The sequence below is a fragment of the Halictus rubicundus genome, chromosome 18 (genome assembly GCF_050948215.1).
Source record: "Halictus rubicundus isolate RS-2024b chromosome 18, iyHalRubi1_principal, whole genome shotgun sequence".
Classification (NCBI taxonomy): Eukaryota; Metazoa; Arthropoda; class Insecta; order Hymenoptera; family Halictidae; genus Halictus; species Halictus rubicundus.
Window position 1 is genome coordinate 199460 of NC_135166.1, and position 26652 is coordinate 226111.

General features: G+C 46.7%; 2 protein-coding genes across 6 annotated transcripts in view; one reads left to right on the top strand and one right to left on the bottom strand.

The window, feature by feature from the left end:
- The window catches only part of LOC143362999 (uncharacterized), a 22634-nt gene extending 14177 nt beyond the window's left edge, over positions 1-8457 (bottom strand). The window contains exon 1 of the mRNA XM_076803574.1: positions 7834-8457. Within this exon, the coding sequence (XP_076659689.1) occupies positions 7834-7908 (75 nt within the window). The 5' untranslated portion in view covers positions 7909-8457. The remainder of the gene's footprint in view (positions 1-7833) is intronic.
- LOC143362947 (1-phosphatidylinositol 4,5-bisphosphate phosphodiesterase) lies at positions 7207-26165 on the top strand. 5 transcript variants are annotated; one of them, XM_076803474.1, is made up of 20 exons: positions 7208-7532; positions 15141-15195; positions 17710-17938; positions 18368-18427; positions 18712-18849; positions 19093-19172; positions 19854-19989; positions 20170-20270; positions 20360-20526; positions 21006-21216; positions 21715-21973; positions 22421-22615; positions 22720-22936; positions 23162-23319; positions 23407-23613; positions 23740-24112; positions 24186-24335; positions 24874-25051; positions 25112-25562; positions 25719-26165. In XM_076803474.1, the coding sequence occupies exons 3-20, from the start codon at positions 17768-17770 to the stop codon at positions 25785-25787; spliced, it is 3321 nt and encodes a 1106-aa protein (XP_076659589.1). In that variant the 5' UTR covers positions 7208-7532; positions 15141-15195; positions 17710-17767; the 3' UTR covers positions 25788-26165. The 5 variants fall into 5 exon arrangements, with proteins under 5 accessions (XP_076659586.1, XP_076659587.1, XP_076659589.1 ...); XM_076803473.1 differs by having other exon boundaries at positions 7210-7532; positions 22421-22621; XM_076803476.1 differs by having other exon boundaries at positions 7210-7532; positions 22421-22621; positions 24186-24287.
- Positions 26166-26652: the final 487 nt, after the last annotated feature.

Sequence of the window (26652 nt, forward strand, 5' to 3'; positions counted from 1 at the left end):
TCGCGACACGTGATCCATTCGACAAGAGAATTTGCTCTCGGAGACGCGTTGCTCCGTCACTACGTTAAACTCCGTCTCTCGGGAGCAAAATTCTGCACGCCACGTGTATGTTCCATTTAAACGGTTACCGGTTACGTAGCCTCCGCTGTCTTCGTGCAATATGGAATGTCTGTTTGATAATAGTTTGATTGAATTCCTTGGCGGTCGAATGCTCTGGAGTTTTCAAGAATGTAAAAATTATGAAGCTTACGGGGCAACGAATGATCCGAAAATTGCCCGTGAAACACATTTACCGATCTGTCCCTGCCTAGGGCACCTGTGTCGGTGATGGTACGTATCGGAGAGCTTGAAAAGACGCTGCGAATTCGTAGCGCCGAGCAGCGCATAAAACGGTCGATCTAATCTCTTGTTAGTATTCGCCGAACACCGCAACAAAATAGTTGATGCATGGTGAAATCTCTATGGTAATATATACGACAGATTTGTCGTGAAACGTAGCCGGGCGTGATATAATATTCGGCACAATAGAATCGAACGTGCATTGGCTTCGATTCGTTCATTCGTATTCGGTGACGAACAATATGCCTTTATCCAAGATCAAATTCGCGACCGGTTCTATGCACGTAACGATACGAAAATGCCCGTGGCCGGCGCAGACAACGCCGGCAATTGGTCAATTTGCCTTTGAAATTGGCAAAAGTCGCGTTAAAGAAACCCCAACGAACCGGCTAATTGAAACGATTCTACGACGAACGGTTCAATTGTCTGGAGACATGATTCAGCGAAATGCTGACGACAATGTCAGCAAAATCGCTGAACGCTGGCTCTTTTTATTGCATCGCTGCTGCTGCTGCAGCGTTCTCTTCTATCTGCAGAAATTACACTTGCAGAAATGACATTTAAAATAATTCGACAATTCCCATCGAGCTGTCCCTTCGAGCAGTCAATCATTGAATTTGTTCGATTCGCCCGGTAGCATATTGTATCAATGTAAAAAGTAAACTTTAAGATTTTCTCCAGAAAATAACGGAGTACATGATCTTGCGAAAAGCATCCGGTATAATGAAAATCGCAGAAAATCGAAATAAATTAGCACAGCAAATAATAGAAATGGTCTGACGCGTCTGATCATGACCAACCAATTCTACTTCCTGCATACACACCGAAGCACGCGAACCCGACGGATCTTTAAACTCGATTTTCTCGAAAACGAGGCCTTAAACAAAGAAATGTTGTTCCTTTTTTTTTCGACTCAGTCCTACGCGTAGAACCATCCCCTGACAAATCGCATGATAGATTCGTGGTAGAAACGGAGTACGCAAGATACTCGATTACCGCTAATATGGCCAGATACACGAGTTATCGGTTACGTCGAACGCGACAGAAAATTGGTAACGGGTCTGAATTGCACCGGAACGCGTTAAGTGGTGTAACACGTAGCTCTTTGTGCGGCAAGGTAGACGTCGAAGATGCCGTTAATTACACGCAGAGATACGCCGCGGAGGAAGGAAGGAAGGCAATTACGAAACAACCCTGTTAATGCACTAAATCCCGTGATTAAACGAGTACGCGATCACTTGCGCCAACGTAAGCGCGCCTCGCTGCGAAATAATAATTCCATGGCGCACTAATTTCCCGAGTAAATCCTGCAAGATGAACGTAACGTGTCTTCGTGTATCTATTAATTAGAATTCGAGGGAATTTGGTCTGAGTTTAGAATGCAAATGTTAAACTTTCGATGCCTGGTAAATAAAACTCGATCGATGTCGATGGATCTGACTAAATCTATGGCTATAATTCGCGATCGAGCGGTTCGTCCTTGACGGGCAGGATCGATCCGCGCGTGAAACACTTCCGACAAAGTATCCGAGGATGAATGACCGTGCCGGAAGTTGAGAAGGTTCGCCAGGAATTGCATACATACCGTAAATCAGTGGCTCGTATCGCGGATAGGAGCGAGTTACTCGGCCCCGCTCGAGGTTGAGCCATCAAGGAAGGAAAGCAATTATGAAATTGCATCGTCCCCTTCCAGGTTACGATCCGCCCGATCCGTGAAACGTACGTAGCTACACGCGAAGTCCGATGCACAACGTGTACAGCGCGTGCACACCGCACCACGACACGTGTCATGGGGTTAACGCCAGGCTACAAATCACAATACACGTCCAAATATATCCCGTGGAAACGGGATTAGATCCTGAATGCGAGATCGAGCGAGTTGATCACGTTCAGGCTGCAAAATATTAGGCTCGCGTCTACCGAATTGCCTGTTTCCACAAACAGGAAACCTGCAACCACCAATATTACATTCAAATATATGAAAATTCTAATAAATATCGCAAGGGATCGAAAGAGCATGGACCGTGGAATATCGAAAAGAAAACGTTCTCATGTCATAAGTTCCGATGAGAACAGATTCAGGCAAATTCCTTTGAAATGCGTATATCGATTTTTCTCGAACTAAAACCTCGACCGTTTCCAAAAAGGATAACCCGTTGAAATAAACCATCGATTAAATCCTAGTCATCCGTTTGGGCCTGTGATAACAGAGGCGTAATGCAATCCTAATAGGAGCTGTTGTACGCGGGAAATATGGTCTAGCCGGTTGTCAATTCACATACGGGAGCGCGTGTAATCTACTGTCCAGGAATGGGCCAAGGAATGTATCGTTATCTCTGTAAGCGAGTGCACATATCCAGAATTCGATGCTCATTCGCGCAGCTGCAGCACGAGGACCGACGATCGTCAACCCGCGCACACGCGTCCGCACGCACGCACGCACGCACACACGGGGACGGACACACATACATCGGGCAACATCAAAGGAAGCTCGGAATGCGAGTTAATTTCGCAGCGGGGTAGAACGGCGCGGCGGTGCACGAGGGTTAAGAGAAGCGGAGGAAAGAGGGAGCAGGCGCGCGGCGCTGTGCGACGGCACGTACGACAGAGCAAATCCTACGAATGCACCGAAAAAGGGAACTGTCGTGCATATTCAAAACGAGGGTTTACACCCCTGCGGTCTGCCGAGTTAGTTCCTCCTAAAAGAAACAAAGAACAAAACAAAAAAAATAAAAAATAAAGGAGCAGAGCAAGGTCCGGAGACCGCAACTCTTCCTTCCTTCCTTCTTTCAGCTATTTCCTTATCCATCCCAATTCTCCTGTTTTGCCCGCCGCGTCGCCGAGGACCGTACTAAACGGGATGCCGCCCCCTTTCGGCGAAGCTGGGAATTGTTTGCGGCAAAGCACGCAAAGCCGAGACCTTATTAGCAGACTAATCGGACCTTGCAACGTCACACGCGACGAGAACTCGGGAACCGCGAGTTTCTCGACCGTGTGCATCCTCGGAGTGTGTTCCGTCGACCGGTGGCCACCTACAGCCAGAAATTTCCTCCCTCTGGACAGCCAATTCAGATTAATCACCCTGGACGCCGGAACTCCTAAGCAGACCACCTAACCGAGTTAGATAGTCGCGTACAGGGTGACTCACCTGATTCTTTCACCGTGGAGAAAAATTGATCGAACAAGTTGATTTTCAACTGTTTTCTGTAACTAGTAAACCAAATGTGCTAGAGTTGGAAAATTAATCATTCCGCAAGCTAAAATAAATGTAAAAGCGTGTGCTTCTTGGGATTTTTGGGGCTCTGTCTTAATAATTGCACAAATAATGTGATTTTTTGGTGAAACGGTTTCATTGGTTCAATTTTAATCCTCGCCGTAGGTTGCCTCTTACAGCTGAGTCACCCTGTTCAACGATTCCCAGTGGGAACCTTGTATGGCGGATACGATGTGAAACAATAAATGAAAACGAGACGTTTAAAGCGAACCCGATCGAGCAACTTGTGGGCCCGAGAAAGTGAAGGTGCTGCCAATTTGTATCGCCTCGGAACGGTCCATAACATTCACTGCGAACCGCAGCAGACCTCTGTTGGGGTTTCACCATTCCATCGTGGACCAGTCCAGAGCTTGTCTCGAACGGGGTGACGTCGATCCGATCCGGTGATCCGGTCTATAAGGAAAGATGTATTACGCAGCGAGTACGTGCAAGCAGAAGCAAGCGACTTGACCGGACAATAAATAAAAACATCGCTGACCCGTTCTGTCGTTTAAGCCTCTTTGGTGTCGGGAATGCCGCACCCGAGAGTACTTTCCGGGAGAGAAAAATCTTTGCCACCGGCAGTGGTTTATCTTTCAAGAGCTCCGACCTGCGACTCGTAACTAATATACGACGATACCAACAAGCTCTTTCTCTATCGCACTGCATTCGTTTCACAATTACCAATTGTCTGCACACAAGCCCGCAGGACACTCCTGTAGTCTTCGGCGCGACAGTGACGGGGGAAGGCTAATTTATCACACCCTCGAGTGTCCATGTCAGTTTCTCTTCCTTGGTTCTACGACGACGAAAAGTCGAGCCATCGTATTATACCAGAGAGGAAATGAGAGTGCTCGCACCCGGGGTTCTCATCTTGTCCTACATCGAGTTTAGCATGGAACAGAGTCTACATCGAGTTTAGCAGGGAGCAGAACCCGTTTCGTTTCGTTCCTGTGGTCTGTGGCATGAATTGAAACTAGCCTAAACCACTGCTTCGCGTGACATTACCACGGATCAGAAACTACTTCGTACGACCACAAACGAGGTATACGCGCGTAGGCGAACTTTCACAGAGCGCCTCGGTACTTCGCAGCGGAACGTTTCTGAACGTAATCGACACCGGTCTTCGCATGCTCGGCTGATAAACGGTAAATTTTCTTGCACCTCTCGTCGTCTGCAGCGTGTCCTGACATATCACGCTGCGAAGTTGATGAAATTCGTAGCAGAGTTAACTTGTCGTCCCCTTAGGTAACGAAGATTAAGGACAACGTCGTGTGTCAGGTTAACTAGGTTTAGCGACGAAGTTTCCAGCTCTGTTAAGCCCTGAAATAGGTCTTACATTTAGCGTACTATAAGCAATTATGTATTAGCAAAATAATTAATACTTGCAACATTTTCTATAAACCTACTGCTTTGTCCTACCGTTTTGAAATTCTCTATCGGGGGTACGATTTGAGCTTAAATAAAAAAACTTTCTGTGGATTTAGTCGTTCGACGAAAGCATCTTCCTGGAAAGCGTTTATGCGTTTTCCCGTTTCTAAACGTGTCTTTCGTTGTTGGTAACAGAAGTAAAAAATACAACAATCAGTGCAACAGTTCGTCCTTACCGACGAGAGGCACGTGCACGTGGATCACTCGCTGTAATAGTGGAAGGGTAAAAAACTAACGAAGAAGCATCTCACCTTTTGCCCCAGCCGCCTCGCAAATATAGTCACGTTCATATTTTATTTTTATTACCGGGTCCGCGGATCAGAGTGGCACGTTTATTTACATACGACCGGCCTGCAACTATAGGAAACCGACTTTACTCTATTCACACGGAAGGGTATTTATATCGTCTGATACAGACTTCGATTCTCTATTGAAATTCCTTCGGAAATTTCGTCGTTAGACTACTTGTTCCGACGTATTTTCGTGTTCGACGAAGACACATTCGTCGAACGCAGTCTCGCCGGTCTCGAGTGTCTTGCTTTGTCGTAAATATTCATTTCGCACGAACGACATCGTTGTTCTTTGGTGCAGCCGGTAATTCGACAGTTTTGCTCGTGGTGGACGAGTCGTTGTATCCGCGAGCGAGCGTCTTTGAAATTACTGCGACAATATGTCCGACGACACGGAAAAATATTCAACAGGAAAATATACACCAACACAGAAGTCTCGATTTTGATTACCCGTGGCCTGGATTCGAAACCACGCGTCCATCGGATAAAAGAAAAAACTGGCTTGATTTCGCGGGCCGCTGCTTTTTGCCAATTCTGGAAAGGGTATTACCGCACAGGTTTAAATATTCTACGTCGATGTTATTCGATTCCTTTGAGTTGTTCTGGCCTCTAATTAACGTGCACTCTAAGAATCTAAATATACTGACAAGAGTCCGAAACGAGCTTCCCACTCGTCTCGGTATAACTTTGGTTTCTCGTAACCTCGAAGGGGAATGATACTGTAAGCAGCCAGACACGGAAGTGTTCGGACACTTCTAGCACAGCTGTATGTTATTTAAATGCGAAATACGAGCAACTGCATGGAACGGTCTATTTTCTTAGTCGACCTTGTCTCACAGTACATATTCGCATTACATATAAATTTATGTTGCATGTTTTATATAACATAACATGTGGTATGTACAAACAAGATACCCGATGGTTATTTATGAAGTCTCCTGTGATCATCGATGCGTTTCGTTCCTTCATTTCGAGGTGTATTAATTAACTAAATCGAAATTGTAATGATCGGTAGTTTGGTTATTGTACCCGTAAACAAGCATGCGATTTTTGATCTGGTCGTAACGAAATTCCTCAACACGCTGAAATTAAATGTACATATTGAGAAGCCGCGCGAAACTCGGAAAGTAAATGCAATAAAATTGTTGGCACCGTAAAAAATTTATGACCCAGATACTCCAGCTAAAAAAACTGTTCCATTCGTTGCTGCAGCTGAAATTCTTCGGATCGAATTGCGCAGCAGTTCGAGTTTTTACGTGGCAGACCCGAGTTAAAAGAAATTTGTTTCTCGAATGTTGTACGTATACACCCTCTGGTTCGTGTGAAAACATATGAAAATAATACTTTGTAGTTTCCTCTCCGAATCTCCTCGAGATTTACCGTTTCCGATGACTTTCCACCGAAATTGTAATACGCTTTCCAGACCAGCTTAGTACAAACAAATTCTAATCGAACACAGTAAAAGAACAAAGTTCTTTCCGGATTAAAATCATTTCGAACTATTCGCACAGAATTGTTCACACACAATTTTCCCGAATTCGTTTCGTGGCTAACGAAGCAAATTGAAGTCTGTTTCTGTTGGCTTCGAACGCAGTCGAAATCATTCGGGAGTCATCGCCGAAACCATCCGTTCCCTTTCAAATGAAATAAAAATTTGTCATTTGTCATTTGTCATTTTTCATTTTTCATTTCATCTTTCATTCGATCAAACAATTCGTACTCTCTTCTATTCCGTGTACCATGGTAGGTGTGTATCGGCAGGGTTGTTGTTAAAAGAAGATGTCACGAGAATCTAGATCCGTCTGTCAGGAAGGAAGCATGGTTGCCGACCGAGCGTCGGTGGAAACGAAAGAGAGCGGCAAGACTGGAGACTAGACTCGAGTCGGCACATGCGCGCAAGGGGAAAAGGACGGTATCGAGCCAGGCTGGTGGCTTGCCCGTCAACAGACGGTGCCGCACCGTCAGTTTCTTCCGCCGCGCCTGAAAGGCGTTCAGTGTTGCAACGAGGAAACGCGCGCTCCTCGCACAACTGTTCGGTCGGCGGGTTCGTGTTTTTTTTTATTTTTCTTTATTTTCCCCGGACGCGGACGGTTGAACGGCTGGCCCCGTGTATGCGCTCCCAGCGTGCAGGCGGGTGCGAGAGGGTACCGTGGAGGAGAATATGATCCGATCGTGGCCCGACCGTCGTCGTCGTCGTTCAGCCGGTCATTTCGCACACGGTAAGGCGAACAACAAACAAAAAACAAAAAAGAAAGAACACTTTACAGAAATCACCGAGCAACAGAGAGACAGAGACGGATGGTTAAGTACGCGTGTACGTGCGTGCGTGCGTGCGTGCGTGCGTGCGTGCGTGCGTGCGTGCATGCGTGCGCCAGACGTTCGTCCATGGTCACTGGACGTCACGGACACGCGTCGCGTCTCGTCCCGTCTCGTCCCGTCTCGTTCCGTCTCGTCCCGTCTCGTTCCGTCTCGTCCCGTCTCGTCCGGAACCTTGACGCGCGCGTTAAACGCACAAATTACCTGTCTCTCTACCTCCAGACTGGACTCGCCTAGAACCGAGCGTTCAACCTTATACCCTGGCTTTGGAACGTACATCGACGACACCGTCGATACCAAACTCCATCGTCGACGGATGACGGAACCGATCGAGTATTTCGTATCCCCTTAAAAGGCAGTCGCCGGTTCAATTAACCGATCGCATCGATTAACGCCGCGCGTAATTACGAGCCGCGATGGAAGCTTCCTGCCAGAATGACATTAGCATGGCGCTCTGTGCACAGGGTACACGCACACTTCTCAACAGCTCAGCCGTTTTATGTGCTATCCTCTTCCCTTCGGCACCCATCGCATCGCAGTTGCCTTCTCCATCTTACAGTTATCCCCCCTCCCTCGCTCCCTCGTTCCCTCACTCCCTCACTCCCTCACTCCCTTACTCCCTCGCTGTCTCTCTGTCTCTCCTTCTATTCAGCTGTCCGATCGTCGGTCTCCTTCTCGCTTCCAGACTCGCTTCTCCTTTTGTTTGTCTTCCCCCGTACGTACGTCAACGTGCCTCGCTCATGCGTGTTGGCTCGCGCTCGCGAGCATCGTGTTTCCGTGGTTTTCGTGCACGCACAGACCCCAGAAACCGTGCGCACGATCGCGCGAGCGTGTCCTCCTAACCAGCTTGTTAATTCGTCCTGGGACGAGGATATACCCTCGGACGGCGATCCTCTCCCGGAGGTCGCACGCCGATGTGGGGTAAGGAAACGAAGGCCGGAGGATCCTCGGGTGGGAGACGGGCACGATGGGGATCCACACGACCCTGACTCACACAGGGCCTCCCGAGGGATTTTCGAGGTCAAGGGAATCCGGAACGTGGCCGAGAAACACTGGGGACAAACACACAGCCTCCCGTGGAATGGGACTCGACGCCAGTCTCTGGACGTCTCATCCTGTCCATTAGGAGTTATTGGCTCGCGGTCAATTCGTCCGGCCACCTTGCCGTCCCCCGATATTAACTTGTCATCGGCCGTCAACCACTTTATTAAACGCCTGTCGTCTCCCTTGCGGTTCTCTCTCTCTCTCTCTCTCTCTCTCTCTCTCTCTCTCTCTCTCTCTCTCTCTTTCACTTTCCTCCGCACAGCCTCACGTCGCGACCTTACCGCCCGTGTGTTTTCCCCCTAGCCTGACTTTTGACCTTCTTGTCGGGGGGGAGTCCGCTCTAACGAGCGAAGAAACGAGGCGCCTCGGGTGTTACCGTGCTCGTTAGAAGCGGTGTCCATTCCTCGCGAACTTGCACGCGCCCGCTAATTCGAAAAGTTCTCCCGCCCCGACGACCATGCTGACTAGCAGCTGTTCGTGTCAGAGTTCATGGATTCATTCTGACGAGGATGTATTGTATCGCTCGCATACGTGGATTCGCTCGCAAGTTCCCGCGCCACGTTCCGCGTACATTCTATTCTTTCGCATCGCGCAGCGGATCGATTACTCTTAACGAAAAACAGTTTACGGATCATTCAATATTTCCAGTAACACCCATTCACAGAAACTGATTGCTCGAGGCGAGTACCTTCTCGTAAATGACGTAAAACCGCTTAACAGACAAACGAGTGAAGCCTGTTCCGCGAAAATTCCCGCTGTTATATTTTCCGAAAAATAATTCAAAACGGCACCGCCACGGTAAAACGAACTGTTCCGATTACGCGCGCGCGCGCACGCAGGCTGCAGCTGTTTCCGCGAACGTTGACAAGTAAATTACGCTGTTATCAGTCAGATTACAGTAATCACGACGAGCTGTACAACACGGTCAGCTAATGCGGCGGGTCGTGGCCCCTCATTCATTTCCATTCTTCTGTAACGTGACCGTCGCCGAGCGTATTAAACGATCGAGCGGTCAATGTCGCGGCGGTTTAACGCGTCCTTCGAAGCCTGCGCCGGAAGTTACGTAACTATCGATTCGCGAGAAAGAGAGCAAACAGAGATGGGGGAGGGAGGGAAGAAAGAGAGAGAGAGAGAGAGAGAGAGAGAGAGAGAGAGAGAGAGAGAGTTGTAATTGAACCACTCGTCGATTAATCCGCGAAGAAAATTTTGCCTTCGTTTCTCCCGAAGTTCGGGATCTCGAGCAAAGCGACACGGCATTCATCGGCTGTGCAAACATTTTACAAGCGGCGCGCCACTTATGTGTATCAGAGTGTAAATGTTTGCGTTGTATTTAGGGTCATGTGTGCGGAAAGTGTAACAGCTACTTCGCACATAATGCCTGGCCATATTTTAAAAAACCTCCGAAAGCGGTGCTCGGCGACCGCAGACGCGCGGCTTTTATCGGTCCACTTCATTAACCGTTCGTGTGTTCATCAGCCGCCTATTCAACGACTGTTTCATTCACTTTACTCGGGTCCAAACGATTAAGACGTTACATAACGACGCATAAACACGCTACACGCCGACCGACCGGCCGTGATTCGCGATTCAGGAACGACACGCGTGTGCGTGAGCTTTTCTGGTTGCGTGACGTTCACGATGCGTTTCTCCTTCGTGTATACATGCACATACACACACACACACACACACACACACTCACACGTGACTTCCATTAAAGCGGGCTTCTCGTGTAACGGTAGTGACAACAAGTGATTTTTAAGAATTTTGTCCAGAATAGTCTCCGATAACCGTCAGATAAAATAGCTTGAAATTGATCATTCTGATTTCGCTGATAATTCCAGTGTTAAAGTCTTCTGATTCGAAACAGGTTTGAGCAAAACATATGTTGGTAAAAGAATGCACTCAGAAAATTATATCTGAATTATACACAAGTACTACAAATTATTAATTTAGAGAAAAATAGTAGAATTTTATTGAACAGTATCGACACGAATCTACTGCTGAGAATAAAAAGATGCGTCAAAGCAAACAAAAGTATTACGTAGTTTTAATACTAGGAATGGGTAGATAGAGTCTACCTTACATTGTACTCGCTTGATCATACGAAAATGCAGGTTTTTATATAATTTTTTTCTATGTACATAACTATAGTCCAAGTCTGTCTATGCATTTACATCGCTTCTTCGAATTCATTAATATCATTATTTTCCTCGCAGCATTCGTGTATCGTGTCGAAGCATTGAATCCATACTGTGCAATCTAAAGTCGATACATTTTTATTTCCACAATATTATTTAATATTCTTTTCTGTATGCGAACTCCGTTATTCGGACATTTTGATAATAGTGTTTAGCAGGGGAAATATCTTGGGGAAAAAAGGCAGCACTTGTAGACTATAATGTCAGCGTGTTATTCGCGATACGCGCGGCAACGTCAGCCTCTGGAAGGTCGAAGTCTGTTCCTCTTCAGGAAAGACGATATTCAATAACTTTAATTAGATCCGCCGGCCTATTTAAATGGCGAAGAGTTTTTACCGCAGTCGCGCGGTTGCCCGGGGATAATTGAATTCTTGAATTCCATTAGACCCTCGAAAATCAATACACGCTGTCCGCGACGGTACCGTTCACGTCTCCCGAACAACGCGCAGCTGATTTCGATCGAGGGTGTCACTTATGCCCTTCGGTCATGGATTTATCCCACGCGGTTTCTCTACTTAACAAAGGAAGTCCGCCTTTTTCTATAACAAATCTGGCACGCCAGGATCGTCTCCTGGATCTGCTACCTCTTGCACAACTAAATCCAAACTCGTGATTATCATAAGATTCCGGTTCTTGTCGCAGTAAAACATTTTTCCTTGCAGAATAATTAGACTGCGGATTTCATGGAGTTACGATCAGATTCGATCACGTACCAGTGAATTTGCTAATACTTCTACCGTGATCGGAAGCTGATTAAAAGATTAGTGGCCAAACAACGAACTACATAGAACTCACAAATGGAAGCAAACGATTCACCTCGCGAAGAAAAATTGTCTGCTTGTTCCCAGCATGAAAGACCTGCCGAGAAGTGAAGTCAATTTATTTTACTCGTTAGACCTTGTCATAATTCATTGCTATGGTGTATAACCTCACGCCACTCTGTCATGTGTCACTATGTTCGATTGTTAGGTGTAACGACATTGCTAATCCGTCAACCGTGCGACATGTACGTTCTACAAAATATGGTGAAAATGAAATGTCAGTCGTTGGCTGTCTATGGAAACATAATCAAGATTGAATCGCTGGCATGTCAGCGTAGTGTAATAACCTATTCTTGAATGAATCATGACACTTATTATGTGTAGAAGTAGCTTCTGGTGTTTCGGCATTTCTATCTATTTCGCTCAGCGATTATTGCCATAACTGCATAAAATCCGCAGTTGAAATCCTCGGGCATAAGGTTTTACGGGCAAGTGAGTGGCCGGCGGCGCGCATCCCGCAGATTATCAACGTTGTTACGACATCCCGCGTTCTTCCGGTTTCACGACCGAAATACATACAACTTGTCGCACGGCTGCCGTCAAACAGAAACCGGAGCGTTCTTAACGAGGAACCGCCGTCAACCGGCAATCTTTTTTGCTCGTGGAATCGTTCAGTGTCCGACGCCAGAAATTCTGCGCACCGTGCCAATGGACCAGCCGTCGGAACGGGCCATGCTCACCCGCATTATTTTCGTAACGTTCGCCTCTGTTTACATGTCGCCTCGCATCTCTACACCTAACTTGCTCACCTGATTTTATGTATTACTCTTAAAAACTGCGAACTAAAAATATAATGTATATTTAAAGCGTAAGCTTCGCGTATCTTGCAAAACCGTACCATAAATAGATGGTTGTGAAACTGAAAGTGTAAACCTCGCGTACAGCTTCACAACTCTCCATCGTCGCATTTGAACTTAAACAAAGACAAGATCTCGTTCCCGAAATAATTGACATCGGAAATGGATGGGCAACCATTAGCGGGTACAAGAAGTGGAAACGATAAATTACGAAGAGACGCGTTAAGCGAGCCCTATTCAACGCTCGTGTCTGACAAATCTACTTCGAATAGCTTCAGAGTAAAATATTCTAATGTGTTGAATGTTTTTCGGCTTAATATCTCACGTATAATCGCGTTCCTAACAATACGTGACACAGCTACGTGGATTTCCCGCACGAATAAAACAGGTTGCTTCGGTCAATTGTGCTACAGAACAACTCGACAGTCTCCAGCTATTATACCAATTATGTTCAACTTGTCTCCTGCAAACTCCAAGAATGCAAGCTGAACAGCGAGGAAACACCCTGTCCAGCATGATTCGATATCCAATGTGCCACAATAGAGTCCCGCGTTCTCTGCCATCATTGTTCAACAACTACGGAACAACTCTGTACAGGACTGTTAGAATGAACTGATATTTAAATTAAACATAATTATAAATAACAGAATGGTCGCTTAAATTGTTGTGTACATGAACGTACCGTTGAATATACAACAATTAAAACAAGCCAACGATACGAAGAGCAACAAATACATTTTTTGTACTATCAAAATTTATTTACTAAAACGTAAAATACAACGAGCCGCTGCGCTATTTCGAGCCTTCGAATTGCTCTACAAACAGCGTTAACTTTTTTCTATGAGATAGTTTAGCAAGGCAAATCCGAGTAATTCGGCGATCAGTATTCAATCTGCGCTGCTTCGAGGTTGTGTTCCCCGGGAATTTGCTTCGGTAAATTAGGTGGAAAAGTTGGAAGCAGGCAACGGAATTAGGGTTTCACGCCAGAACGTTCGTTTAATAAGTTTCCAACAGTTTTTAGATTCTAGGGAACAGGTCCCAAGGTGTTGTGACTGCGAAATAGGTGATGACGCGATGGTTCGTAATAATTACACATTTTACTGCACGCTTGCACAAGCTTTATTATCGCTCGAACAAGAGTACGGTCGACGATTTTTGTAAATCTTTGAATAAAACGGACCGGGACGAGCGATCAGCAATTATTCGGCAGAAATTTCGTCTCGGTCGGTGCACCGGCGCGGAGCCTATTCAGAAAATAGGAGCCCTATTATTCCGCAGGAAGTGACACAGAATTTTCCACCGAAATCGATCCCGCGCACCGTCAGCTGACTCCATCCTGAAAGAACTTGGTTCAGCGTCGACCTTACCCTGGCCGAAGATTTATAGCTGGATCCAGCGCTTTTATTCTGATTGGGGGCACGCTAGGGTAGCTACCGAAAACTCGGCAACTCGGGGATGATGTTCGGGAGATATCTGGCAATTTTTTCGTTCCATTTCCGCTCGATCTCATTCCCCAGTCTTTCTCGACGTTGTTTCCCTTTCGACTTTATCATAAGATCTCTCCGAACTCGTTCCCCTTGCGTTCTCCACGACCATCGTTGCGTATTCCGTGAAAAATGGGAAACAGATAGGACTACCAGAAATTTTGGGTGCTGATGGAAAAGAATTCTCTGATGGTCACCAAGATGATTTTTATTCACCTACGTTGGCGATCCGTCACGCTGCGCGTCTACGCAAAGGAAACCATAGTCGGTAACAGAGAGTTTGTTCGACACCAAGTCGGACAATAATGGTGCGTGTAATGTTCAAGCTAAGTCATCGCACTTGGTTGCTCGACTTTCGCGGCTCTGCACTTCCTTCTGCGTCAATTAAGATAACTCTCCGCGATAACTCCCGACTGCCGGGACGTCCGTGCACGATAGCGGAGTCGATAGGTGCTCGACCTTCCAAGTTCGCCGACTAAAAATCTAGTTACTCAATAATGGCTAGCATTGCAGCAACGATAAGCATTTAACCAAATGCGCTTCGTTAGCCGAGAAAGTCCGAGATGTAATGTCTCAAATAATTAGGCCGATCTTTTTTTGTATGTGTTAACTATTTATAAGGGTCGCATCAACATCTAGGTCGTTTCTAGGTATATTATTATTTATTATATATATGCGTGTGTGTGTGTGTGTGTGTGTGTGTGTGTGTATGTAATAACTGTGCAAATGTCAGGTTCGACGTTCATGGTACAGAAATACTGACGAATGAGTTACATGATCTACTCGCCGAGCTGAACGGCTCGATTGTTTTCGGTGAAACGGATAGATCAAACGCAGCCGGTCACGATTTCAAACGAGGCTGAACAACGCGCGCCTGTGACTCGGATTCGCGAACGTTTAGAAACGGTGTCGAAGATTCGGTAAATCGAGGCTCGGATCAAATGCGTGCGATATATGTATACGGTGGCCGGAAACGGGCAAATAGATACGTACGAAGGGAACGATGTTTGACAGCCGCGTGAAATATCTGGCGAAGATTGGCCATAAAGTTCAGTGAATCGAATTTGTGTATCGAAGTCGCTATAGATAGATCCGCGGGGACCTTGACTCATGCCGCCAAACACCGAGACCAGGCTTCAGACATTATTCGATCTTTCCTGTCCGCAGGTGCAGCGGGGAACTAAAATGTGCAAGCCAGCCAGGAAGAAACGGTCTTAACGTCGTAAGTGATCTTTACGCTTTGCACCTTCCACCTTGTCGATTTACATTCCAATCTTACGTGATTACACGCGCGGAGAACCTCCGAGATTTCACGAAAATATTTTCCACGAGCCGAACCGCGAGATTCTCGGAATATCGATTTTTTAAAGATTCCAGCCGACGCGGCACACGCTGTTCGCTGGAAGCGTTACAAACTACACTGGATCGAAAATGTTTTCGTACCCTCCTTCAAATAAAATAACCTTTTCGAAAATCAAAGTTAAATGAAAACATGTCTTTGTTTGTTTCACAGTTTAACTTCAATGTTAAAATAATTCACTAAATGCAACGTATCACCTTTATGAAATATCAAAACGATTTAGCAGAAGAAAACTATAAACTATCTTAAACTAAAGTGATTAATTAAAGTGAAATTAAATAGATGGCCATAGTTGTTTCGATTGATTTATTAAGAAAACAGGGAATTTCAAACATTTATTTTCTCGATTTATTGACTCGAATTTCAGCGTTATTGGTTCAGCAGCTATTCCAGCGGGGGATTGAGACATTCGCGGCATTTTAATCAACGCGAAAATACAGGGGCAGCGTCGTAAAATATCACGTGAAATCCCATTCATTTTCGCGCAGAGAAAAGAAAAAGAGAAGTTTGACGGTCTATTTCTCGACGTGAACGGGGGTGGAGAAAGAGAGCGAGAGAGCGAGAGAGAGAGAGAGAGAGAGAGAGAGAGAGAGAGAGAGAGAGAGAGAGAGAGAGAGAGACAGAGGGTTCTATCGTGTTCTATCGTCGTTCTATTTTCACCTAGCCGCCCCTGTCTATGGTTCGGCCTACTTTGTAGCCAGGGAATAAAGGTCAACCGGTGCAACGATGCCAGCAAATCCTTTGCGCTTCGATACGATATCGACCGAACGAAAAAACCGAAAGCGTGTCGCGATCGACGGGAAAGCCGTCCGTTTCGAGTGGCCTTTAACGGACTGTCGGTCTCGACAGCTACCGGAGTTTCAATCCTTTGTTATCGTTCCACGGCTTTGGGACGGTCAATCTCGGTTTCGCTCGACCGAAGAAGAAAGTCTGAGTTCGAGATCACTCGATCTCGAGAGAACCCCCGATTCTTTGGCCAAGACGACTGTCGCTTCCGAGAAAGAAGTCAATTGTTCAGCCTCAGTCCGAATACCGAACGGTTGAAACCAACGCGCGACCACCGTTGCCGATAGCTATGCTAATCCCATCCTCGGACTACGGGGCCAGGCGCTTGTCTCGTAAGGAGAGCGCAAAATCTGGGGTCACCGGTTTTCTTTAAACTTTGCACATTTATATACGTATCTCGTTATTCTGTTTAGGAGTATGTACGTTATACTAAGCCGTTTAAACTTATTTTTCGAAGGTGATTTGTTATTTTGCAGGTAAACATTTCGTAAAAGAGGTACGCTGCATTTAATAAAACATTTAAAAAAAAAGCGTAAAAGCGTAAAACATGGTTGCTAATTTCCGGTAGAAGCGTTATGCATTTAGAACATAAGAGAATCTTAAAACACGCCAGAATACAACGAGTTTATCTGACGACGTTCGTGGGGTTTTCAGTGGGAAAGGAAAAACATAGAAAGAAAACATTGCGGCAAACGTTGCTGTATGCAGCGGGAGAATTTTGTTATGAAACACATTTAATCCGGTGCTCGAAGAGGACAGCCAGATTGAGAAAATATTGTTAAGCACTCGGCGGACCGTGGCGTGGCGTCGAAGCCAACGATAACAAAATTGCCCGATACTCGCCTAGATTCCGTTCAAAGGCGCGACCGGCGACCGGCGACCGGCGACCGGCGACCGGCGACGGCCGAAAATCCATCGACAGACGCGATGTACCTTGCTAGCAGCTCCTTCGAAAGCCAGTTAACGCTCCCGCGAACGGTCGGAACCCTCTGTTTAACGTGATCAACGTTTAATGGGATTCTAATGTCGTTGAAATGGGTCGAAAGCACCTATTTGCCACAGTCTGCCGGAGGTTAATACTCAATCGGGGCTGCTGGAAAAGACTATTAAAGGGAAGTGTGCGAGCCGTTCGAGGCGGAGGAATCGACGTGCAACAGCGCTCGTTTCGACTAAACGAACTGCATCAAACTGTAACCGCGCCGCGATCGTTTAGTATTCCTCGCCGCGTCGCCAATTTTCGTAACCTCGAGGAACGACGATGGAATCGCTAATGAACCGGCACGGCGCGATAATAACTCGCGTGATCCTCCACTTCACCGAGAACGTACCAATTAATAACACCGATCAACTTTCCGATTTCCCGAACACACTCTCGCCGTTTCCGCCGTTCTCGATGTAACCATTCACAATTCAAAATTGATTACACGCGACCAATACATGCAGTCCTTTTAAACAGTTTTTTGATTGTGTTGTGCGGGAGTCTACGGTACACTTTTACTAGAAATTAGACTCGCACAGTTGTTGCGCCAAGGTCTTCGAACGATCGACGAATTGTGCAGCAACGTTTGAAGAAATTGCTTCTCCCATTAGAAACCAGACGAAACCAGACGCGTCCAACGATTGACACGTTCCACCCGGTCCAAGGAAGATGACGAAGAGATTCGAATTCAACTGGCAGATCGAGGTACCTCTTCCTCTCCGTCGCGGATGCGTGTTCGACCGATGGTCAGAGGAAAAGGACAACACGGAACTGGAGGCTGATTGTATGTTCAAGGTCGACGAGTATGGCTTCTTCATCTACTGGCAGAGCGTAGGAAGGGTGAGCGAAATTTCTTACAATCTTTCGGTCCTCTAAAGAGGTCGCCCGACTTGCACGTATTATCTTGAATCCCGCACGTCGAGGTGGCAAAGAAGTGGGCCAAACTTTATCCCGAAGAACGAATAAGAAATAATAAATTAAGTTCGAAGATTCTTCGGTTAAAGTTTCCTCCCCAAGAACATTCGTTTGCGAGAACTTGCTCGGAATTGATCTGTCGCGTCGACGTTCAAAAAGAAACGAGTAAAAAGGATTTTCAGAAAACTTTCGAAAGTCTCGTGCAAATACGCGGTATCGCTGCTCGAAACGTTAAATAAGGGACTGCTGGTCCGAACAAGCGAAAATAGTCTGATTCTTTTCTAAATTCGAGACTCGAGCAGCAGACGAAGGAGGCCTCGCTTACTCTGTCTGTGATTTCTGTTTCATGTAAAGGACGGCGACGTGATAGAGCTGTGTCAAGTGAGCGACATTCGTGCCGGTGGCTTGCCGAAGGTAAGAAATCCCTTGTTTTCCAACAACTGGAACGAACCGAACCGGAGAGCGTCGTTTAAAATATTCACCGGACAAGTTCGAAACTGTCCGATGCGACGGAAGCAGAATGCCTCGGCACAGCGCTCGAGCCAACGAGCGTTCCACTCCCGTCCGCGTCCGTTCGAGATGTTAACGAGTTCTTTCACGGAGTCTTTGACACTGACAGCGGACGATACAGTACTTTACTCGATAGAAAAAAGAAGTCAGGCTGCAAGCTTTCAACCGAATTTTCTAATTTCATTCAGGATCCGAAGCTGCTCGACAAGCTACTAACGAAGCATGGCGAGCAACTGGACGAGAAAAGTTTAACCATCTGCTCCGGCGCAGATTACACCAATATTAATTACCAGCACGTCGTCTGTCCGGATCCAGCGACGGCAAAGGCAAGTTCACCCGTTACATAATCGTGACCGTCGTTTGATCCATCTCTCGGAAAATTGACAAACGAGACGGGGCCGTGGATTGTCGGAGGCTCCTTGAGTCAAACCGGCCCTCTCCGTTCGTCGTCCGTCATTCGTAGAAGTAGAAACCGCGTCGATTAAACATAGAGAAATGCTGCAGTTCGTTGGCTATACGATTAATAAGATAATCAATAAAGTCCAAGTGTTTGCTGTGTCCCATGACAGATATGGCTGGACGGCACACGATCGATTACGCACAACGTGAAAGCCAACAACGTTTGCCCGCTCACGTGCTTGAAGAAACAGTGAGTTTACCGATGCAATTACTCGCTCGCATGCACGCGCACACACGCACGCACACGCACGCACACAAGCGCCTACGCTGACCTAACGTTCGCGTGAAATAATTAGACAGAAACGTCGTCCGACCGGCGCACACCGTTTACGCCGCGCCGGCAGACGTCAAATCGTTCGACGCCGCGTGCGGGGTCCATAATCCGCAACAAACGCGTTAAACGCCTCCACGTTTATCTTTCGATAACGATCCGATCTTCGTCCTGTGGCTAACTGTGCGGAGAAACTTCCCACAATGCTCTAAAATCTTGTAAGAACTGCGCAATAGGACTTCTGCTTTCTAGAACTGACTACTTTATCTTGGATTCTTTGACAGAAATAGCTTGGTGCGAACAGATCATTTATTTTTCAGACCCCTTGTCACAAGAAAGAGAACGCGGTTCGCGATAGTTATTATTCTTATGATGTTTTATACAATAGTACCCCGGGGAGGTTTCTCGTCATAGTTCGGTGCTAAACTCGCCGACGAACGTGAACAAGACCGTGAACTTTTATTAGGGGCTGCTTTGCTTTGGGTCGCGTGACTCGGTGATTTCGTTGATCGGACGACCGTTTTACTGCTTCGACGGAAAAGTTTCCCGGATTATCGTTTTTATTGGTGAAAAATATGTACGCTTTTTGCTATGTTTCAGTTGGATGCGGCTCAGAATGCTAGTCGACCCAAACGCAAAAGTTCCAGTGAAAGTGGTCGCAAGAACTTTCGCGTCTGGGAAAACGGAAAAGCTCGTCTATCAGTGCCTCGCCGAATTAGGCCTACCCAGCGGAAAGGTGCGTAAAGATTCGTTCAAGCAATCCATTTTTATGAAATTACGAGGGGTCGATCACGGCCAACAAACCGATGAAAACGCGTTTTTAGGTGGTTGTAGCGAAAATATAAGAGTATCGAATAAAAATGATTACCGAGGTTACGCAACGACCCGCAATAAATCGACGATTCGAAATTTCCAGAACGACGTGATCGAGCCGAACGACTTCACCTTCGACGTGTTCTACGCGCTTTACCATAAAATCTGTCCGCGGAACGACATAGAGGAACTGTTCCAGTCCATGTGAGTAAAAGGATCGCGCCTGGATAACCTGGTGGTGGATCGGTCTGGTGCGACGATAACGATCGTTCGTTTGCTTGGTGGGGTTCCAGCACCCAAGGCAAAGCAGACACGATCAATTTGGAGCAACTGGTCACGTTCCTGAACGAGAAGCAACGGGATCCGACGTTGAACGAGATCCTCTATCCGCTGTACGACGAGAAGAGGGCTGTGGAGATCATAAAGGACTACGAACAGAACGAGACGGCGCGTAATCAAAGTAAGAATTCCATTGGCATTGTTTCCGAAACGCTCTTTCCAGGGCTCCAGGGAGAACGAGCCGTTGCCAACGGCGAGTATTCCGGAAAATACATTCCGCGCGTCGCAATAAAATATCAAATGGAAGCATTGTCCGCGGATCCATTCAACGGAGATCCCGCAACAAAGGCACGGTGCATTGTACTCGCTGTTCAAAATAGCGTTTCCCCCGACTCGAAAGGGTTAAAACCAGTGTACGGGATCCAAATTCACCGGTCCAGCTTTCACTTTGCTTAACCCTCAAAGGGAAAAGACCCTATAAATCGATTGAAAAATCGAAAGAAAAAAAAAACTTTTTTTCCACGCATCGCTCGCTGAAACATTTCGAAGCTATATTCTCAAAGTTGTAGGTACTTCGATGAACTATTTCGAGAGTTCAAAGGCAAAGAAAACTCACGAATAAGGTACGATACAGTTAGTAGCTGCAAAACGTCCTTTCAGAAACGATGACGAAGGACGGTTTCATAAGGTACCTGATGTCCGACGAGAACGCGCCGGTTTTCTTGGACAGACTGGACGTCTACATGGACATGGACCAACCGTTGGCACACTATTACATCAACTCGAGCCACAACACGTACTTGAGCGGCAGGCAATTTGGCGGCAGGAGCAGCGTAGAGATGTACAGACAAGTGTTGCTAGCCGGTTGTAGGTACGTGGGTGCGAGCTATCCGTCAGTAAGTCAGTCGATCCGAAAATACAGCTATCAACGCTGCTGTATATTTTGAACGCCGCAAAGAGTGGTAGCGTGTTGATTCGATTTCATGACTGACCGGTTCACAGTGGAGTATTTGGTCCGAAAAGCAGGTCAAAATGTCAGCTGAAAAAGTCAGTCGTGTCTAAAACGAAAAACGTTTGCTCGCCATGATAGTTAAACACCTGAAAAACGGTGTAGCAATGTTGTTTTTCTGTTTTCACGTTCAATACGTAGTATTGTAGCCGATGCCAAGACGAGTCCAACGACCTACCGTACCGTACCGTACCGTACCGTTTTAGACCTTGAAATATCGTGAAAATATATTTGGCCAGCTTGTCGAGCCAAATGCCCCGTGCCACCGTGCGGTTGTCCCTTTCAGACGAACTGGCTCCTAATCCTTTCTTTCCGATCGCGACTGAAAAACCTCGTGGTTAAGAATATTTTCACCGAAAGGTGCGTGGAGCTGGACTGCTGGGACGGCAAAGGGGAAGACGAGGAGCCCATAATCACCCACGGCAAGGCCATGTGCACAGACATCTTGTTCAAGGACGTGATATACGCGGTGAGGGACACCGCGTTCGTCACGTCCGAGTACCCGGTGATCCTCAGCTTCGAGAACCACTGCACGAAGAAGCAACAGTACAAATTAGCGAAATACTGCGACGAGATTCTAGGTGACTTGTTGCTGAAGGAGTCCCTCAAAGAATATCCCGTAAGTTACTCGTTCGCTATCGTCGACTTATCGTCGCGCACGACGCACGACTCACAGAAAAACGGAGGCACAGAAAGTACCACGGACAATGCTTGTTTCACAATGTTTTGACGTTCGCCGATGAGAGAACCCGATAACAAGGGGAGCATCTACGTCGATCGGAGCGTAGATTCCGATCGGTAAACACGCCGCCACATTGTTATCGGATCGAAGTTATCTCGGTCTAGCATACGGTGCGCTATATACGCCGCGATTAGATTAAACGCGTACGAAAAGCCTGATAGGTATACTCGCCGGTAATTAATGTATATCGGACATTTTTCGTGGGCTGATCGGAGCCTTATCCTTACGTGGTTCTGGAGTAAGGGCTTACAGTGGTCAAATAGGATAAAAATCATTTTTTCTGATTTTTGTCCACCGTGCGACGTTGCGTCGCGATTACGACAGTTGGAGCCCGGCGTGCCGTTGCCACCCCCGAGCATGCTGAAGCGGAAGATCCTGATCAAGAACAAACGCCTGAAACCGGAAGTGGAGAAGCAGGAGCTGGAGCTGTTCTGGCAGGGCCAGTTCGTGATCGAGGACGAGGTCAAAGAGGACGCCAGCGCTCTGTCGGTGGTCGCCGCGGTAGTCGAGCAACAATCGGTAAAGGTAACCCTCGTGGCCAGCATGATCACCGACCCCGATCTCCTTCCCTCGAGAGTCCAACAAGACGATTCTATGTTTCGTGAAACTTGCTGCGTTTCCAGGAGGAAGCTACTGTGCCCGAAACTGTCGTCGTCGCGACCACCGCCACCACCACCAACCAACCGCAGGCCGGCTCTGCGCCGGTGTTAGGAGCCGACAGCTTAGAGTTGGCAGTGGTTCAACCGTACACCGGAAGCACCACCAACGTCCATCCGTGGCTCTCGTCCATGGTCAACTACGCTCAACCCATCAAGTTTCCTGGTTTCGACGTTGCAGAACGTAATAAAACTTTCTTCTAACGATCAGCCTGGCGCTTAAAAATTTTTTTAAATATTCGAAATGTTCACCTCGGGGAAAATTGCTATTAATAATATTTATTCGTGCCACAACCGAAACGATTGATATCAACGGGAAGAAAATGGATAACGACAGTTGACGCGTCGACTCGCCGATACATCGATACGTCCGATCGCGTCGCATTGAAACGATCGATTTGATTCGCAGAGAAGAACATTCATCACAATATGTCTTCCTTCGCGGAAACCGCTGGCCTGAATTACCTGAAAACGCAAGCCATCGAGTTCGTCAATTACAACAAACGGCAGATGAGTCGGATCTATCCGAAAGGTACCCGGGCGGACTCGTCGAATTACATGCCACAGGTAATTCCGGGTACACCGAGACCGAATGAAACGAGGCGCCGCGCCGCTTCGGAACGGTTTCGTTTAACGATCGATCATTGGAAATAGGTCTTCTGGAACGCTGGCTGTCAAATGGTATCGTTGAATTTCCAAACCGCGGATCTGCCGATGCAACTGAATCAGGGGAAATTCGAATACAACGGATCGTCGGGTTACCTTCTGAAGCCGGACTTCATGAGAAGGGCCGATCGAAGCTTTGATCCTTTCGCCGAGAGTCCTGTGGATGGTGTAATCGCAACGCAATGCAGCGTTCAGGTATTTTTATACCTAATCGAACTATCCCAGTGAAAAGCGCATCGGATCGTTTAGTGGAACTAAGGAAAGTTCGCTGACCGTGTCACACGGTAATAAAATTGTATATTTTCGTTGCTTCGTAATCAGGTAATAGCGGGCCAATTCTTATCAGACAAGAAGGTGGGCACATACGTGGAGGTAGAGATGTACGGTCTACCTACGGACACTATCCGCAAAGAGTTCCGAACAAGAGTGGTTCCAGCGAACGGCCTGAATCCCGTATACAATGAAGAGCCCTTCCTGTTCCGAAAGGTCGTCTTGCCAGATTTGGCAGCCTTGCGGTTCGCAGTTTACGACGAGTCCAATGGCAAGCTTTTGGGTCAGAGAATCGTTCCTTTGGACGGTCTACAGTCAGGCTATCGGCACATAGCTCTGAGAACGGAAGCGAATTTCCCTATGTCGCTGCCTATGCTGTTCTGCAACATCGAGATCAAGATCTACGTGCCCGACGGATACGAAGGTCGGTGATCTATAAAAAGCGATTAGTTCGCGAGCTTTCTTCGTTGATTTCTTTCTTCTAAACAAATTTGTAGGACTCATGGACGCGCTGACAGCACCTCGGTCCTACAAGAAACCGGAGGGCGTGTCGCAGAACAAAATGAAGGGTCTTGGGATAGAGAAGAGCGACAGCAAAGGTAATGACTCCGCGCCTGCTCATCATCGTGAGCCACCTAAACCCAGAGGTGAGCTTCCGTATACCATTTTTCTTTCTCTCGCGTAGGAGAATGTAGCCTAACACACAATTTCTAGTACTTGATACTACCAATGCGAATATTAGTCTGTTTGAAGACACACAGCTAGATCGCATTCTGGTTTATGATGTACAGCTGATTTACGCTGCCAGTAATACAGCAAATATTTATTTCTTTTTTTTTTTTTTTTTTTTCAAGATACAAGGTGGTTCGACTACTCTTCCCCGTATTGCTAACATTCGAATTATCGTGGACATAATTCGCTGTCAGTTCTGTAGTATGCGTTGAAAGTGAACGTTAAAAACGATGAAAATTTTGTCGAGAAAGAGGGTGTCGCTGCTGTAGAGGGACTGCGGATTTTATGCATTCGCGTGGCTGCAATTTCGAACAGTAAAAAGATTGAAAACGATTCGATTCTTGTTTGTTTCTTGCAACAAGATGCGCGCAAAACACTTTCATTTCGCGTAAAGATCCGCAGTCTGGTCCGAAGCAACGAACTGTTAGAAACTTTACACTTTATCTGTGACAGAGGAGATGAAGTTCGATCCGATCACGGTAGAAGTATTACGGCAAGAGAAAGGCTACCTGAAGGTGCTGACGAAGCAACAGAAGGAGCTCGAGTCGCTGAAGAAGAGGCACCAGAAAGACAAATTAACCGTCCAGAAGCAGCATTGCGTTGCGATAGAGAAGATAATTAAAGGGAAAAAGTACGCAAGACCCTTCCGGCCCAGTAAAGATCCCATAAAAATCGATGTCTCTGGTTACAGCAAAGCGCAACTATCAAGAGATCCTGTTGTTCGGCGAGCAGTTGCCGACCAGACGGATCAGTGGTCTCGATTAGCGAATAGGCAGCGTCGCGAGGAACGCGATCTGATCCGTTCTCACCTGGAGGAACGACGAAACACCTTGTGCAAATTGTGCATGGCCGCTCAAGTGGTCCAGCAGAAGCAACTCGCGGCGCGTCACGAGCGCGAGATCAAAGAGCTGAACGCCAGACAAGCAAGACTGTCGGTGGAGAGCATGAAGGAGGTCATGAACGACAAAACTTTGAAGACCCGTGGTATTAAAGAGGGTAGGCTCAGGGAGAAACAGCAGAACAACACTAAAAAATTCATGGAGGAGCGGAGGATCGCGCAGAGTATCCAGAACAGGGAGAAGGAGAAGCTGAAAGTCATTCACGAGAAGCAACTGGAGGAATTGCAAAAGGACATGAATGCGGTACGAACTAATCTTGTCATCCCTCGCTGCTCGTGTAAACGAAACGGACGTTCTGGAGAAAGAGCCCTGAAAAATTAGTTTGAAACTCCAACAAATTATCACGCTGCCGAATTTATTTGCTTTCACTCGTTGTAATATATTATTTTGCTTTTCCAGATAATGGATATGTACAAAAACGAGGAGATGGAGTACGAGCTGGCCCCAAAAACCGAATTCTACGTGTGATGGCCGCCGCGTTCCGTCGTATTATTCCTCTGTGACTGGCCTGACCGGTTGCAGAGTAGTCTCGAGGTGCTGCGTTCAGAGTATCCGCATACAAACGTTAATTACAATTGGAATTGGGATCAAGCCTCGTTGGCCGACGTTCTCGGACCCGTCGATGTGGCCGCGTGAATATGAAAAGAAGAAGAAAAACGCGGAAAAACGTCAACGTTCCGAGAACCGGAAGCGAACGGAGAACCTCCGCGTTAATCGTAACTCTAGTTCATTCTCCTGGATATTTTTTTATAAGAAGAAGCATCTTGTAACTCTCCATACTCTCCGTCGTCGCACGAGCAAGTACCTAGATTAAATAAGGGAGTCAATAAAAACTAAAGTGATCTAGTCAAGTTCTTATACTAATGATAAGTATATATTTATTATACGTACGGTGTGCTCGGTTGAAACGCACACGGTGTCCTCGGTGAAATAGGAAATAGGGACACTGGCCTATGATTCGGTAGAGAATGCAGTTCCGAGAAGAAGGAACCCGTTACACGTTTATCGCTACTATTATCGTTAAGTCTCACTTCGCCGTGTATCTTCAGGTTTGACTGAGAAAAGGTAGTTTTATTTTATCGAACGAGGTAAGAAGTAGCTACGATATCAAGTTACTCTAAATGTCTGTAAATCGATACCAACAACATCAATGTCCACGAGATTCGTTAAATCAGAACATCGTACATACATGCTTTCGCAAAGATAACAGATTTCATTTTTCGCGACCAGACTGCGGATCTTTATGCGAAATCGAAATATATCTTTGCGGTCCCGTTTCGCGCAACGAGCGAGGGCTTCTACCGTATAGACATTCTTAAGTTCTCGTAATCTC